The 18,951-nt window shown below is 39.5% G+C and overlaps 1 protein-coding gene across 1 annotated transcript; it reads left to right on the top strand.

Moving 5' to 3' along the window:
- Window positions 1-11,860: 11,860 nt before the first annotated feature.
- LOC109218467 (berberine bridge enzyme-like 28) lies at window positions 11,861-13,676 on the top strand. Its single transcript, XM_019382835.1, has one exon. It carries the CDS (start codon window positions 11,877-11,879, stop codon window positions 13,452-13,454), a length of 1,578 nt encoding a protein of 525 aa, XP_019238380.1. The 5' UTR covers window positions 11,861-11,876; the 3' UTR covers window positions 13,455-13,676.
- Window positions 13,677-18,951: the final 5,275 nt, after the last annotated feature.

Here is an 18,951-nt window from a genome sequence, read left to right as displayed (position 1 = left end):
ACACATGATTTTTCACATAGCAAGCAAGTCGGGGATCCCTAGTCCCTCAAGTCAAGGTTAGACCAAGCACTTACCTCAAGCCAACGGGTAATTAAACACTCAACCACCGCTTTACCTCTCGATTCCACCACCAATTCACTCGTATCTAGCCATAATTAATTTAAAAAAATTAATAAATGCTAAATAAACCAATTCTAATGCATGAATATAAATTTTTCAATGTTTTCCCCAAAATATAAAAAACCGACCCCGTGCACGCTTGGTCAAAACTCGAAGTTCGAACCAAAACCCGATTACCCATTCACCCAAGAACTCAAATATGCAATTGGTTTTGAAATCCGACCTCAATTTGAGGTCCAAATCTCCAAAATTCGAAAATCCTAATTTCTACCTAAGAACACCCAATTTCCCATGAAAAACCCTAGAGTTTGAAGTGAAATCATGTAAAAAGATGAATTAGATGGAAGAAGATGAGTTAGAAATAACTTACCTATTATTTGGAGAAGTTTGAGTCTTTGAAAAATCGCCTAGGGATGCTTAGGGTTCGAAATTTTGAAGAATGAAGTTGAAATCCCGTCCAAATGATGTTTTGTTCAGGTGCAGATGTCGCAATTGCGACTGGAGCTTCGCAATTGCGAACCTGCTGCATGTCTGCTCCTCTCGCAATTGCGAGCATTTTGTCGCAATTGCGATGACTGGACCCTCCCTGTTGACTTCGCAATTGCGTAGGGATGTTCGTAAATGCGAACCAATGCTGGCCTGGGCTTCTTCGCAATTGCTATAAAGCCCTCGAAATATCCAACCCTGTTGGGCTCGCAATTGCGAAGCCTGACCTCGCAATTGCGAGATCAGAGCCTGCAACACATACCAGATGCAACAGCAATTTTCTCTAAGTCCCAAAACACTCCGTGGCCTATCCAAAACTCACCCGAGCCCTCGGGGCTCCAAACCAAGCATGCACACAAGTCTAAAACATCATACGGACATGCTCGTGCGATCAAACCGCCAAAATAACATCTTAAACAACGAATTTGACACCAAAACTCATGAAATTCATAAAATAGTCCAAATCTCTAACTTTTCAACCAAAGGTCCGATTTATATCAAATCTCTTCCGTTTTTCAGCAAATTTCACAGATATGACGTAAATATTATATTGAATCTGTACCGGTCTCCGGAACCAAAATACGGGCCCGATACCATCAAGATTACACACCGTTTCATTTCCAAAAGTCCTTATATTTTCCAGATAACAATTTTCTTTTAAAATTCTTTTCTCGGGCTAGGGACCTTAGAATTCGATTACGGGCATACGCCTAAGTCCCATATTTTACTACGGACCCTCCAGGACCGTCGGAACACGGGTCCGAGTCCGTTTACCCAAGATATTGACTGAAGTCAACTAAAATCATATTTTTAAGCCAAAATCATTATTTCTTAAAAAATTTCACACAAAAGCTTTCCGGTATCGCGCCTTGACTGCACACGCAAATTGAGGAGGGATACATGGAGGTTTTCAAGGCCTTAGAACACGGAAACGGACTCTAAAACAAGAGATGACCTTTTGGGTCATCACATTCTTCACCTCTAAAACAACCGTTCGTCCTCAAACGGACATACAAAAGTACATGAGTCGGTGAAAAGATGGGGATATCGGCTCCGCATATCGGACTCAGACTCCAGGTAGTTGCCTCAACAGGCTGACCTCTCCACTGAACACGAACCGATGGATAACTCTTTGATCTCAACTGTCGAACCTGCCGGTCTAGAATAGTTATCGGCTCCTCCTCGTAGGTCAAATCCTCGTCCAACTGGACAGTGCTAAAGTCTAACACGTGGGATGGATCGCCGTGATACTTCCGAAGCATGGACAAATGAAACACTGGATGCACAGCTGACAAACCCGGTGGCAACGCAAGTGTGTAAGCCACCTCTCCCACTCGTTCAAGGATCTCAAAAGGTCCAATGAACCTAGGGCTTAGCTTTCCCTTCTTCCCAAATCTCATCACGCCCTTCATGGGCGACACCCGAAGCAACACTCGCTCCCCAACCATGAATGCCACATCATGAACCTTACGGTCGGCATAACTCTTTTGCCTGGACTGAGCTGTACGAAGCCTATCCTAAATGATCTTAACCTTGTCCAAGGCGTCCTGTACCAAATCCATACCCAACAACCGAGCCTCCCCCAGCTCAAACCACCCAACTGGCGATCGACACCGTCTACCATATAATGCCTCATAGGGAGCCATCTGGATGCTCGACTGATAGCTGTTGTTGTAAGCAAACTCTGCTAATGGCAAGAACTGATCCCAAGAACCTCCAAAGTCAATAACATAGGCGCGGAGCATATCCTCCAAAATCTGAATCGTACACTCGGACTGTCCGTCCGTCTGAGGATGAAATGTTGTGCTTAACTCGACCCGTGTACCCAACTCATGCTGAACTGCCCTCCAGAAATGCAAGGTAAACTGCGTACCTCGGTCAGAAATGATAGACACGGGCACACCATGAAGACGAACAATCTCCCGGATATAGGTCTTAGCTAACCGCTCTAAAGAATAGGAAACTGCCACAGGAATGAAATGAACTGACTTAGTCAGCCTATTAACAATAACCCATACCGCATCGAACTTCCTCTGAGTTCATGGGAGTCCAACAATGAAGTCTATAGTGATACGCTCCCACTTCCACTCAGGAATCTGAATCTTCTGAAATAAAACCACTGGGTCTCTGATGCTCGTACTTTACCTGCTGACAATTCAAACACCGAGCTACATACGCTACAATATCCTTCTTCATCCTCCTCCACCAGTAATGCTACCGCAAATCTTGATACGTCTTGGCGGCGCCCGGATGAATAAAATACCGGAAACTATGGGCCTCCTCTAGAATCAACTCACGTAGTCCATCCACAATAGGCACACAAACTCGACCCTGCATCCTCAAAACTCCATGATCTCCAACTGTAACCTGCTTGGAACCACCGTGCCGCACTGTGTCCTTAAGGAAAAACAAATGAGGGTCATCATACTGCCAATCCCTGATACGCTCAAATAATGAAGACCGCGCGACTGTACAGGCTAAAACATGGTTGGGCTCAGAAATATTCAACCTCACGAACTGATTGGCCAAAGCCTGAACATCCAAAGGAAGCGGCCTCTCACTGACTGGAATATACGCAAGGCTGTCCATACTGGCTGACTTCTGCTCAAATCATCGGCCACCATATTGGCCTTCCCTGGATGATACAAGATGGTGATATCGTAGTCTTTCAATAGCTCTAACCACCAACTCTGCCTCAAATTTAGCTCCTTCTGCTTGAACAGATACTGTAGACTCTTGTGATCTGTGAACACCTCATATGACACGCCATATAAATAATGCCTCCAAATCTTCAGCGCGTGAACAATGGCTGCTACTCGTGAATCTTCAACTGTCGTAAAGCATATGCAATTGCCATTCTGCATCAACACCGCACCCAATCCAATACGAGATGCGTCACAATACACTGTATATGGCCCTGAACCTGTGGGCAAAACCAACACCGGCGCTGTGGTCAAAGCTGTCTTGAGCTTCTGAAAGCTCGCCTTACACTCGTCCGACCACCTGAACTGGGAACCCTTCTGGGTCAACCTGGTCATCGGGGTTGCTATAGATGAACACCCCTCCACGAACCGGCGGTAATAACCCGCCAAACCCAAGAAACTCCGGATCTTTGTAGTGATGTGGGTCTAGGCCAGCCCTTGACTGCCTCTATCTTCTTCGGATCTACCTGAATACGCTCTGCTGATACGACGTGGCCCAAGAATGCAACTGAACTCAACCAAAACTCATATTTCGAAAACTTAGCATACAACTGACTGTCTCTCATAGTCTGAAGAATGACTCGAAGGTGCTGCTCGTGCTCCTCTCGGCTGCGGGAGCAGATCAAAATATCATCAATGAAGACAATTACGAAGGAATCCAAATAAAGCTCTGAACACCCGGTTCATCAAATCCATAAATGCTACTGGGGTATTTGTCAACCCGAATGACATCACTAAAAATTCATAATGCCCGTACCGAGTGCGGAAAGCTGTCTTAGGGACATCGAATGCCCTAATCCTCAACTGATGGTAGCCGGATTTCATATCAATCATCGAAAATACCTTGGCACCCTGAAGCTGGTCAAATAAATTATCAATCCTCGGCAGAGGATACTTGTTCTTGATGGTGACTTTGTTCAGCTGCCGATAATCTATACACATCCTCATCGATCCATCCTTCTTCTTAACAAACAATATCGGCGCACCACAGGGCGAGACACTAGGTCTGATAAAGCCCTTATCAAGCAAGTCTTGCAGCTGCTCCTTCAATTCTTTCAACTGTGGCGGAGCCATGCGATATGGAGGAATAGAGACGGGCTGAGTGCCCGAAGCCAAATCAATGCAAAAGTCAATATCCCAATCGGGTGGCATCCCCGGCAGGTCTCCAGGAAATACCTCTGGAAACTCCCGAACTACTGGCACGAATTCCATAGAAGGAACCTCAGCACTAGAATCACAAACATATGCCAAGTAAGCCAAACACCCCTTCTCGACCATACGCCGAGCCTTCATATAAGAAATAACCCTACTGACAAAATGACCAGGAGTCTCTCCACTTCAATCGAGGCAAACCCGGCAAGGCTAAGGTCACGGTCTTGGCATGACAGTCCAATATAGCGTGGTAAGGTGACAACCAATCCATCCCCAAAATAACATCAAAATCAACCATATCGAGGAGTAGAAGGTCTACACGGGTATCAAGACCCCCAATAACAACCACACACAAATGACAGACACGATCTACAACAATAGAATCACCCACCGGCGTAGACACATATACAGGAGCACTCAAGGAATCACGAGGCACAACCAAATATAAAGCAAAATAAGAAGACACATAACAGTATGTAGACCCTGGATCAAACAGAACTGAAGCATCCCTACTACAAATCGAAACAGTACCTGTGATAACAGCATCGGAGGACTCAGCCTCAGGCCTGGCTGGAAAAGCATAACATTAGGGCTGGGCCCCACCACCATGAACTATATCTCTGGGACGGCCTCCTGCTGGCTGCCCTCCACCTCTAGCGGCCTGGCCTCCACCTCTAACGGCCTGACCTCCACCTCTAGCGAGCTGACCCCTACCTCTAGCTGGCTGGGCCGCCTGAATCATGGCACGAGAACTCTGTTGCTGCGACTGAGCACTTACTAACCTCAGACAAGCCCTCCAGATATGACCATACTCACCACACTCAAAACATCCATCTGAATATTGCGGTCGGGGAAACTGAGACTGACCCTGGCGGGTCGGCTGACCGCGATAATAACTTTGAAGAGGGGGTGCTCTGATAGGAGCTGGTGGTGCACTATGAGCTGGCTTCCCTGAAGGAGGTACATAGGGACCACGACTCCCTAAAGCTCCGTGAGATGTGTAGAGTGCTGAATGAAACTGCCTGGGATGATGGCCTCTACCAAAAGTACCTCGACCTCGAGATGAGGTCCCACTGAATCCACCAGAATGGCGTGGCCTCTTGCCAGACCCCTGACCACTACCCTGAGCTAGAACCATCTCGACTCGTAGGGCCATATTGGCCACATCTTGGAAGGAAATCTCACTCCATGTCTCCTTGGCCATCTGCAATCTGATAGGCTGAGCAAGTCCCTCAATAAACCTTCTCACCCTCTCTCTCTCTCTCAGTGGGGAGTATAAGGAGAGCATGACGGGCCAAGTCAATAAATCTGGTCTCGTACTGAGTGACGGTCATAGAACCCTACTGAGGTGCTCGAACTGCCTCCGATAGTCCTCTCTCTGAGTAATAGGGAGAAACTTCTCCAGAAATAGCTGAGAAAACTAATCACAAGTGAACCTGACAAGCGAAAAGCAGCAAAGTCGACCCCATTGGTCTCCACTACCCCCATATTCCGTAGAACCTCATGGCAACTGTCCAAATAGTCCTGGGGGTCCTCTGAAGATGTACCGCCATAGGTAGTAGTGAACAGCTTGGTGAACCTGTCAAACCTCCACAAAGCATCTGAGGACATAGCTGATCCATCACCGGTCTGTGCTACAATACCCGGCGGAACTACCCCAACTAGATGAGCTGCTAGAGTTTGAAATTGAGGAGCCATCTTCTCTGGAGTGTGAGTAGTGGGACTCTGTACTCCTCCCCCAGCCCGAAAAACGGCTGGGGCTACGGGAGGTATGCCTGCCTGAGTGACACTCTCCTTTAGGCCCACTAAACGGACCAGAGCATCCTGGAGTACCGGGGTAGCTATGAACCCCTCTGGGACATGGGGTGGTCCCGCTGGAATAGTCTAGGCCAGAACCTCATCATCAAACTCAACCTAAGGCTCCACCGCTGGTGCTGCTACTTTGGGCAGTGCCCTGCCCCTGCCTCGGCATCTAGCACGGCCTCGTCCTCTGTCCCTCGTAGGAGCTGCCACTGGGGGCTCGGGCTGCTGATCAGCTGATGAAGTGGTACGCGTTCTCGCCATCTGCAAAAGGACAGAGTAGAGAGTTCAATTAGCATTGAGAGATCCAACCGCACGATAGAGATGAATAGAAGTGAAACTGTTCCTAACTCTGTAGCCTCTAGGGGATAAGCACAGACGTCTCTGTACCGATCCCTCAGACTCTACCAAGTTTGTCTGTGAATTGTGAGACCTAAGCAACCTAGTGCTCTGATACCAACTTGTCACGACCCGAATTTCTCACCGTCGGGACCGTGATGGCGCCTAATATTGTACTCCCTAGGCAAGCCAACGTTACAAATTATCTCACATTTTCCTTTTATCTTTTAACAGTTTACAAGTTAACATAAGTAAATCAGCAGAATAAATACGAAAGAACAGAATTTAACAGATTATCTCAATATCACTACGAAACCATAATAAAACTCCACCCAGAACTGGTGTCACAATCTCAAAGACCGTCTACGAATACTACAAATAATAGTCTGAACAAAGAAATACACATCTATCTCAAAAATAAATAAAACAGAAAGGAAACAGGATAGAAGGGGACGCCAAGGCCTGCGGACGCCTGCAGGACTACCTCGGGTCTCCACTGGACTGAAGGCAGCAACCTCGAACTACGGTCCGTATGGTCCAGCACCGGGATCTGCACAAAAAGTGCAGAGTGTAGTATTAGTACAACCGACCCCATGTACTGGTACGTGTCGAGCCTAACCTCGACGAAGTAGTGACGAGGCTACGGCGGTTCATAACACTATATATATAACCTGCAACAATTTATAATAAACAGAAAAGAGGTACAAAATGACAAATAACCGGAACTTGCATTAAAGGAACACAGGACTCAGCCATTCTACTAGTATCCAGCTATAACCAATCCTTAGGGAGTTTTCAATATCTCAGCGATGTGCATCCCGATCCCACCATATAACAATAACAATATCAATATTCTCCCATATTCCTCCTTGTTGCGGTGTGCAACCCGATCCCACATGTCCTCCCTTATTACTCCTCAACACATATCACCCTTTTCCTCCTGTTGCGGCGCGCAACCCGATCCCACATGTCCACCCTTATTACTCCTTGTTGTCGCGTGCAACCGGATCCCACCAGATAATCATATTTCTCCCTTATTCCTCCTATTGCGGCGTGCAACCCGATCCCAACATATGTATATACCAACACCAATCATAAAGAATAAATACAAGGTGTTTCACAAGTTAACTCCATTTTCACATTTCTTATACTTCAATCCATACAATGGAATATCGCTACGATTATGAAACTTCACCCATGAAAACAATTCAGCGAGACCAACCAAGGTGCACCATAAGGCACCAATAAATCAATATAAGCCAACGGGGTAAAAAATAAAGCTACGAAACCAATAATACTTCAACGGGAACATCAACAATTAACATGAAGCAATTAAATAATTCCAATAAAGAACACAACAGTTAACAGGAAGCAATTAGACATGGAAACATTTATGATCAAGTAGCAATTAAGGCAGGAAAGCAAGATATAGGACACGGGGAAAGGAAACGGGCCAAACAAGAAATTTGGTGACGCATAGGTACTCGTCACCACACCTATACGCCACACACATGATATTTCACATAGCAAGCAAGTCAGGGATCCCTAGTCCCTCAAGTCAAGGTTAGACCGAACACTTACCTCAAGCCAACGGGTAATTCAACACTCAACCACCGCTTTACCTCTCGATTCCACCACCAATTCACTTGTATCTAGCCATAATTAATTTAATAACATCAATAAATGCTAATAAACCAATTCTAATGCATGAATATAAATTTCCCAATGTTTTCCCCAAAAAGTCAAAAATCGACCCCGTGCCCGCTTGGTCAAAACTCGAATTTCGAACCAAAACCCGATTACACATTCACCCACGAACTCAATTATGCAATTGGTTTTGAAATCCGACCTCAATTTGAGGTCCAAATCCCCAAAATTCAAAAATTCTAATTTCTACCCAAGCACACCCAATTTCCCATGAAAAACCCTAGATTTTGAAGTGAAATCAAATAAAAAGATGAATTAGATTGAAGAAGATGAGTTAGAAATTACTTACCTATGATTTGGAGAAGTTTGAGTCCTTGAAATATTGCCTAGGGATGTTTAGGGTTCGAAATTTTGAAGAATGAAGTTGAAATCCCATCCAAATGATGTTTTCTTCAGGTGCAGATGTCATAATTGTGACTGGAGCTTCGCAATTTGCGAAGCTCGCAATTGCAAACCTGCTGCATGTCTGCTCTTCTCGCAATTGCGAGCATTTTGTCGCAATTGCGATGACTGGCCCCTCCCTGTTGACTTCACAATTGCGAAGGGATGTTCGCAAATGTGAACCAATGCTGGCCTGGGCTTTTTCGCAACTGCGATAATGCCCTCGTAATTGCCAACCCTGTTGGGCTCACAATTGTGAAGCCTGACCTCGCAATTGCGAGATCAGAGCCTGCAACACATACCAGATGCAACAGCAATTTTCTCTATGTTCCAAAACACTCTGTGGCCTATCCAAAACTCACCCGAGCCCTCGGGGCTCCAAACCAAGCATGCACACAAGTCTGAAAACATCATACGGGCTTGCTTGTGCGATCAAATCGCCAAAATAACATTTTAAACAACGAATTTGACACCAAAACTCATGAAAGTCATAAAATAGTCCAAATCTCTAACTTTTCAACCAAAGGTCCGATTTATATCAAATCTCTTCTGTTTTTCACCAAATTTCACAGATATGACGTAAATATTATATTGAACCTATACCGGGCTCCGGAACCAAAATACGGTCCCGTTACCATCAAGATTACACACCATTTTATTTCCAAAAGTCCTTATATTTTCCAGCAAATAATTTTCTTTAAAAAATTTTTTCTCGGGCTAGGGACCTCGGAATTCAATTCCGGGCATACGCCCAAGTCCCATATTTTACTACGGATCCTCCGGGACCGTCGGAACACGGGTCCAGGTCCGTTTACCTAAAATGTTGACTGAAGTCAACTAATATCATACTTTTAAGCCAAAATCATTATTTCTTAAAAAATTTCACACAAAAGTTTTCCGGTATCGCGCCGAGACTGTGCACGCAAATCGAGGAGGGATACAAGGAGGTTTTCAAGGCCTTAGAACACGGAAACGGACTCTAAAACAAGAGAGGACCTTTTGGGTCTTCACACCTTAACTTCATGAATATTGTGTAAATATTAAGGACAAAGTGTCCTGTATTTGCACCTTCCGTTATTAAACGTTAGGACATCATATCCTTAACTTCATAGGTGCAGTGTAAATATTAAGGACATGGTGTGTTCTTAACTTCATGTGTGCAGTGTAAATGTTAAGGACATAATGTCCTTAACTTGTATTTACACTTTCTGTTGTTAAACTTTAGGACTTCATGTCCTTAACTTCATATGTGCAGTGTTAATGTTAAGGACATGGTGTCCTTAACTTCATGTGTGCAGTGTAAATCTTAAGGACATAGTGTCCTTAACTTTATGAGTGTTGTGTAAATATTAAGGACATGGTATCCTTAACTTCCTGAATGCTGTGTAAAATATTGAGGACAAAGTGTTATGTATTTGCACCTTCCGTTGTTAAACTTTAGGACATCGTGTCCTTAACTTCATATGTGTAGTGTAAATGTTAAGGATGTGACGTCCTTAATTCATGTGTGCAGTGTAAATGTTACGGACACTGTGTCCTTAATATTTACACAGCACTCATGAAGAAAGGGTAAAAATATCTTTTCTTATTAATTTTAATAAAGTAGTGGCTACTTTTGCTCAGCATTAAAAATACTAGGTAAAAATTAAATACCATGTTAAAAAGTGGCTATCCCACACCATTTCTACGCTGAAAGTTAAGATACATTAGTCAATGCAGACTTTTAGTCAAAAATAGCACGGGCTAACCAGTTTTCGGACTGGTAATAGAAAATAGCCTGTGTTTGGAAAGTCATTGAAAAATAGCCATTATTTTGCTGCAGCACAGAAAGTTCCAGGATAATATACTGGAGATTGGAGCACCTGTGTATGAAATTCCAGCATATTATGTTGGAACTCCAGCACACAGAAAGTTCCAGCATAATATACTGGAGATTGGAGCACCTGTGTATGTACTTCCAGCATATTATGTTAGAACTCCAGCACATTATGAAATTCCAGCATGTTATGCTGGAAGTTCATATGTAAATAATTCGAATTCCAGCATATTATGCTGGAATATTTTTCAGATTTTGAACAGTGTTTTTGTTCAGATTTATCTTTTACATGAAAATTGGCTAAATTTCGATACTTTTGAAACTGTGGCTATTTTTCAATTATCACTTGTAAATCTAGCTATTTTTGAATTTCTCCCGGACTTTATCATACAGATATGTAACCTAATATTTGGATTTTAGTCCGTGGATTACAAATTGAATGCTTTCTTAACTTGCTAATTAAGTTGGACTCTTTTTAGTGACTAAGGTTTTTATGCTACTAAAATTTAATTTATATCGTCCTTTACCCTTAACTCTATGTCCGTTAGGATAAAAAGTTACACTACAAAGATCATTAAATGTATACCAAAACATTTGTGATTTTTTCCTTCTTTGTGAATTCATTTAATAGGAAAACAAATATGAGCAAACTAGCAATATCTCCCCTCAAGTTGATGATGTACCATTTTCATATCTAATGGTACCAAAGTTGGATGCTTTGCAACAAATGCTATCTGCATCCAAATGGGAGGGGGTGAAAGATGTTCTAATATCTACATGAAACTCGGTCTAACTTTTGTTGGAAAAGCACTTTTACCTAATTGAAATCAAACCATGAGATTAAAGAATAGTTATTGGTAGTTTAGATTAAACCCAAAAAAAAATAAATGAATAAAATCCTAGCATATATTAAAATTGTTTGGACAAGCTATATCATAGAAAAAAGAGATTTGTGTAGTAATATACAATTTAAACTTGTTTTCGTACTCCTGTTTTTCTTTACAAATACGTAGTTTACATTTAAATCATCCCATCAATTGAAAATTTTCATTTTAAAAATATCATTTTCCTTTTGTTCTACATTTTGTTTCCTAACAATTTCAAAGATTTGAACAACCTTAATCTAGATGGTTGAATAAGTCCATTTATCGGATACAACTTGAAAGAAACAAAAAAAAAACAAAAAAAGTCAACCATAACATTACTCTTTCATGAGCCTAAAATTAAACAAAAACAAAGATTTGTTGCATTACTCTTTTATGAGCCTAAAATTAAACAAACAAAAAAAAGTGAACCATGACATTAGGTCCTACTAGCACTATAAATAGTAATTCTTGCAATATTTTTTCTCAAAGTAATTAACATCAAAGAAAATGACGATCTATTGGCTTTCCTGTCTTTCACTTCTTGTTTTATCGTCATCTTTATGCACAGCTTGTGCTGATACTCATGAAAAATTCCTTCAATGCTTATCTGTTGGTAATAACCAAAAGATCTCCTTTTACACTCGAAACAATAAATCTTACTCATCCATTTTGCAGTTCTCTATACAGAACCTAAGGTTCAATTTTACGAAAACCCCTAAACCTCGTTTAATTGTGACACCAGTAAGTAAACATGAAATCCAACAAGTCATTCTATGTGCTAAGAAAACTAGCATGCACGTTAGGGTTCGTAGTGGAGGACATGACCCTGAAGGCCTTTCTTATGTATCTAACGTTCCATTCGTCTTAATTGATCTCATCAAATTCCGAAAAATCACTATCAATGTTAAGGAAAAAAGTGCATGGGTTGACACGGGATCCAGTATTGGCGAACTATATTATAAAATCGCGAAAAAAAGTAAAACCTTAGGGTTTTCTGCAGCAGTCTATCCGATAGTTGGTGCAGGTGGTGCATTCAGTGGAGGTGGCACTGGGGTTATGATTAGAAAATATGGTCTCGCAGCAGATAATATTATAGATGCACGTTTAATGGACGTGAATGGAAAAATTCTTGATAGGAAGTCAATGGGGGAAGATCTCTTTTGGGCTATAAGAGGAGGTGGAGGCAATACCTTTGGAATTGTTCTTGCATGGAAAATCAAATTGGCAGATGTTCCTGAAAAGGTAATAGTCTTCACCATTGACAAAACCTTGAAACAAAATGCAACAAAACTTATTCATAAATGGCAATATGTCTCACCAAAGTTCCATCAAGATTTGTTCATTAGAGTTGTGATCCGCAAAAACAAACAAAATGCCCTTGTAGCTTCATTCTACTCAATATTCCTAGGTGGAAATGGGATTGACCAATTACTTGGTATAATGCATGAAAGCTTCCCTGAATTAGGGTTAAAAAGAGAAGATTGCATGGAGATGAGCTGGATTGAGTCTACTTTATATTTTGCAGGATACTCAAGAGGAGAATCCCTTGATGTTTTACTAAAAAGGGGTAAATCTTTTGGACATTACTTTAAGGTAAAATCAGACTTCGTACAAAAGCCAATCTCAAAAAGAGAACTAGAAGGGATATGGGACTTATTCAAAGAAGATGAAGATGCATTAAGACTAATGTTCCTAACTCCATATGGTGGAAAAATGGATGAAATTTCAGAGAATGAAATTCCATACCCACATAGAGCTGGAAATTTATATGAAATCCAATATGGTGTGAGTTGGTTTGACAAAGTAGAAGAAGAAGCAGAAAGGCACATAAATTGGATAAGAAAGCTTTATGAATATATGACTCCTTTAGTTTCGAAATCTCCAAGAGCTGCTTATGTGAATTATAGGGATCTTGATATTGGGGCCAACAACATGAACGAAAAGACAAGCTATGAACAAGCTAAAGCTTGGGGTTATAAGTATTTTAAAAATAATTTTGATAGATTGGTTCAAGTGAAGACTAAGGTGGATCCTTCAAACTTCTTTAGAAATGAACAAAGCATTCCACCCTTTGAAGAGAAGTGAATGAAGTTTTTGGTGGAAGGAAATATCAAATAAAAGACAATAGTCTTATTAAATAATTTGGTATTATTATACTGTTTTTACTTGGCATATTGTTTGTGGTATAAGTAAAAACAGTATAATATTTATGTTGCAATTTTCGGTGTTATGCATACCGGATTCAACATGCAATAATTTATAGGAGAATCATGTTTACAGAAATAAAATGTTTAAATTCCAAATTTACCTTGATTTCATCTTTTTATTTTTATTTTCATTGTGAAAACAAGGGTAAACTTACAAAATATTTATATTATACATCTATATCTCAATCTTTATGCAATAAACCTTCCACCTGCTAAAAAGATATTCTCCAAATCATAACATCTCCGAAAAATATATTCACCAAATATACTGACTATTATTCCTTATATTAGAATCTATGTTCTATAATCATTGCATAACTTTAGTTATGAGTTAAATGGTTAATGTATCCTTTTCCTGGTTATATGCATAATAAATGGCCACAAGATTATAGTCTTATAAATTAACTAGATGTCTCGTAGCTCGTAACATAGGCCCAACTATCTTTCTAAGCATTGTGTTGTCAATTTTTCCGTCTCAATTGCTTTGTCGGTAAAGATGATAATGCTCTAAAATAAAAATGAATGGTAACTTTTATAGTTGCGGTAGTGAAGGTTTAAACTTTCATTTCACAATAAGTTCTCTTTGTTAACTCATAAAGTGCGTAAAAGCAAACTTAAAAGTTAAAAACATACAATCCAATCATTGCTAAAGTAGAAAAAACTTTTCCTAGGTATGGAAGTTGTGTAACCAATTATAAATATGGCCGAGTACCCAATCAATGTAGGCGTTGTGATGTCGGCCAACATCTCAGTGTTCGCACAGCAGGATGAGTCACCCTACTCGTATCCCAACACTAGTACAGAATATCTTCTTGGTGCAAAGGTAGAGCCAAGGGATTATGACACAAAGGTGAAGCCGAAGAAGCCTTTTACTTGGTACTCACTGATGGATGCGAGCAACCCGAAGAAGAAAGTCCAGCCTCCTAGCACCACAGACCAGTCTGATGAGCCAGCAGTGGTAGCTCCTGAGACAGTTGATGTTCCATCCACTTCGGCTAAGCCTTCCTCCAGTGCCGCAGCTATGCCTCCGCCATCATCCACAGCCCCTACTACAGCTCATGCCACAGCCCCCACCACAGCTCTGAGGCTAATGCCCGTGCCCACTCACCCACTATCTGCACTACGAGTCTCCCAGACATTGGCAAGTCTCAACAATTGGATGCAGACAGCTACTGTAAAGCTGTCTGACTTGTCCAGTCTGTTGCAGCGTAGTCTACCTCACAGGCATCACAGGTTCCTTTTGACATTGAGAAGACGTTGAAGAAGATTCTGGAGAATCAGAAGACTATCATGAACACCTTGGTACAACCAAGTCGGTGATCAAAGTGGAAAGGAAGTGAAGAAGATGAGAAAGTCTCAGGTGAGCAAGAAATCAGTAGACAAGCTCTGGAGAGAGATGACCAGGATTGCTACAGCCGGAGATCTCCCCTTTGTATGTTGCTTGACCCACACCATTTCGCCCCAGATCCTTCAGCACCATCTGCACCGGTGGCACCAGCTGGCCAGTCTGACGAGCCAGACCTTGCTACTGACACTGCTGAGGCGACAGTGCATGAGATGTTCGCCAACCCAGACCCACCTAGAGTTGAGGATGATGAGATTCAGTTGGCTGATCCTTAGGGAGATGACATTGCTGGGGACATAGAGATGTCCAAGGAGCCATAGGGAGTTTTCTTCACCCTTTACCTCTTTTACTCTTATGTTGCTATGAATTGGGACAATGCTTCTTTTTATTTGGGGGGAGGGGGGGTGGAGTTTATTTGACACATGTGGTACTTTGATACATTTGACTTGTAATAATTTGATGAGATTCTCTCTTTTCTTATTTGTATGTATATATCTTCTCTCTCTCGTGTTATATATTCATTCTATCTTCAGTAGTTTGCTTATTAGCTTTTTCATTTTTGTTTCCATATTAGTTCTTGTTTTATTAAGTAGCTTCTTTTTATGTTTTAGTAGATAATAAGTCTTTGGTTATATTAACGCCACGGTTCTTTTCAATAATAGCTGTTGTGTGAACCGGATAACTCGTCCCAACGATAGATGGCATGACAACCTTCTTAAGGGAATGAGTTTGTTTTGTGTTAGGTAATAATATTAGTAGTAATGAATAAAAACACCTAATTAAATCATGCTCGAAAAGTCAATCATGCCTCAATTGGAACCAACACACTAAACTACGTGCTTATGGTTAGATTTCTATCTTTTTAATTTTATTTTCATTGTGAAAACAAGGGTAAGCTTAAAAAATATTTATATTATACATTTATATCTCAATCTTAATGCAACCAACCTTCCATCTGCTAAAAAAGATATTCTCCAAATCATAACATCTGCCAAAAATATTCACCAATAATATACTGACTTTTATATTAGAATCTGCGTGCTATAATCACTACATAATTTTATTTACGAGTTAAATGATTAATGTATCATTTTCCTAGTTATTATATGTATAATAAATGGCCACAAGATTATAGTCTTATATGTTAGCTTCTTTTTTTTTGGGTCAACGTCTTATATATTAGCTAGATGTGTCATAGCTCGTAACAGGGGCCCAACTTTCTTTCTAGGGCAAAGATCAATTTTAGCCCGTGATAGAAATTCTTTATATCCGATAGCCGTAAATTAAAAATGTATAAAATTTGTATACTTTTTGTATATGAAATATACATTTTTAGGTTATTATTTTGAGCAGAAAAAATAAGTCATTTTTTATTTTTTGCCATATATTCCCTGCTTTCTAAGCATTGTGTTGTCAATTTTCTTTTGAGCAACAAAAATAAGTCATTTTTCTATTGTCGGGGAGAAGCTAAAAATTATACTTCATCTGCTTTCTTGAGGAGGCAGAAAATTACTTCTTTCAAAACAAAAATATTCCGTCTTTAATATTTTCCAACACAAAATACCTGTGTTTTATTTAATTCCATAACCCTAGAAACGAATTAAGTTCCAAGTCTATTTTTTAATATATCTTTCAATCGTAAGTTTTACTCTCTTGTGAATCTTACTATGTACAACCACACAACAGATATGGTTCGTATGCTGTGTTTACATCAAATAAAATAAAATAGTTTAACCTTAAGTAACAGTTAAATATTATCATATAGTCAGAGGCGGATCCAGAATTTGATGGTTGCTGGTGTAACTGTATTTAATATAAACATATCAGTAGTCAAGGAGGTTGAATTTGGGTAAAATGCATGAAGGAATGTAAATATGAGAATAGATTTTGTGAAATTTTCTTTATATCATTATCTGTAGTAACATGTGTATTTATACAAGTATTTGTGTAAAGAAAAAAAAAGAAAAATAAGAAAATTAGAAAACTATCTATACAGCTGTCCACTCCTTATTTGCTATGTAATAACCAATTAACAGAATAATATTCCTCTCTATCTATTTACACGGTTCACATGTGTGGAGATTTAAAGTGGAATCCAAAGTTGTGCAGCTGTACATTTCTTCATCTGAACAGTCCTTATTTAATCCATCATAAATTTGATCAAGGGGCAGGATTAAGCCATGTGTCAATGTTGAGGATGAATTAGACTTTGTCCTACAGATGTCCGAAACATAGTCTAATATCCTTAAACCTAAAGTGTTNATCGATTGCCTTTCTTTCAGTTATTCTTTCCCCTTCCTAGTCTATTAATAACTAAAACGGATTTTTCCAATGTATAAATAAAATTCCAATGGCTTTGGCTACTCTAACCTTCCCGACCACGATTTTTCTTTTTTTTTTAGGTATTTCACTGCGAAATAATTAATATGAACTAGATAAAAACGAAAAATAATTAAAAGTATACTCAAATAAAAAAAAAATTGAGATCTAGAATAAGAACATAACCAAATACACTTCTATAATCTAAAAAAAAACTAATAAAAATGGGATTGTACATAGAGAGAAAATATAAAAATGAAGATAGAAGAAATTAAGAAAAAGAAAAGAAAAGAAAATAAGTTGGAAAGTGGAAAGAAGGAACAAAAAAAAAGTAAAATTTTCTCTACTATATATGAGTGAAAGAAGGATCGATCGGTATTAGGCTGGGCAAGAGCTATTGTGACCATGGCACATACAGATATCTTGTGACATGGGGTGCTGCCACTATTTAGCTATATATATACCTTTTTCACATGAAATACTAGTGAAATACTAGTGCATATACCCGAGCGACCGGGTGGCGTACCACCCCTTCTCCTCCATATAGATCCATCCCTGCAAATAACCATGTTAAATGAATAATGCCTATATGAAGAAAAAAAAACTACACCAGTGTCTCGCAGTTATTAGTTTGACGGAAACACTTGGTGCAAATAAGGTTTTACTGTACAAATATTATTACCAAGTAGCGAAAAAGATGTGCAAGTCAAGAGATTAAATTAAGAAAGCATTCCGTAGGAAAAAGCTAAACATAATATTAGAAGCATAAGTCGAAGATTATTTAAATACTAGATGTGGACGAGCTACGGCTTTGTGTTAAAACTTAAAATTATCTTAGAGATTAGAAGAAGTAAAGCTGTTAGCGTAATGCAATCCAACATCATCCTCCATTAAGGCTTAAACATGGAGTTTAAATTCTATAAATGCATTACAACATAAAATCATAATTTAGCATTTATTTAATTAATAAAATGTGTAGAAATCAAACACGACAATTTTCTTTATAGTTTGTTCTTTTGTTAATTTTTCTTTTAAATTTGTTACATGCAATAGCTTGACAAAACTGTAACTTAATATACTTCTGGGTGACTGGGTCTAATTCTCTTTTTCTTTTTTGTTTCCTTAAATTACTTTAGATGAATTATATTATTGATAAGTCACAATAATTAATAATTCAAATATTTAAAAGACATGAAAAAAAACTGCAATACAAAAGATTTATTTGACGATCACATAAATTGAAACAGAAGAAGTAGCATATAGCAATAATAATCCGCACATATTTATTTAGATTCATTGATATGCTTGAAAACACATCTGCAACAGCTTTGTGTTTTCGCAAATTAAAGCTGATTTTTTTTTTTAGTTAATGACGTTTGTCGAAGAAAAATTCGAAAAGTTACTTCAAATTTCAAAAAGCTAAAAAGAAGTTCGATAATTTTTTGACCTGTTTCTGAAAAAATCTAGTAGATATTTGGAAACTAATTTAAGAAACTAAAATTTAAAGTTATAGTTGAAAAAATTTATTCGAAAGTTGAACGTCAAATCTTATGTGCTGGCAGTGGGGTTTTTTTTTTATTATCTCAAAAGTCAAAACTCCCAAGTCCCAAGTCTGGTAATCTATTGTCTCAATTTATGTGATGGTGTTCAGATTAGATTCCGTGAGTTAAACAAGTTTCTTTTAATTGTAAATTTTATATGCCTTTAAATA

The sequence above is a fragment of the Nicotiana attenuata genome, unplaced genomic scaffold (genome assembly GCF_001879085.1).
Source record: "Nicotiana attenuata strain UT unplaced genomic scaffold, NIATTr2, whole genome shotgun sequence".
Classification (NCBI taxonomy): Eukaryota; Viridiplantae; Streptophyta; class Magnoliopsida; order Solanales; family Solanaceae; genus Nicotiana; species Nicotiana attenuata.
Note: the sequence above shows the minus strand (reverse complement) of the source record. Positions and strands in the feature narration are given on the sequence as shown.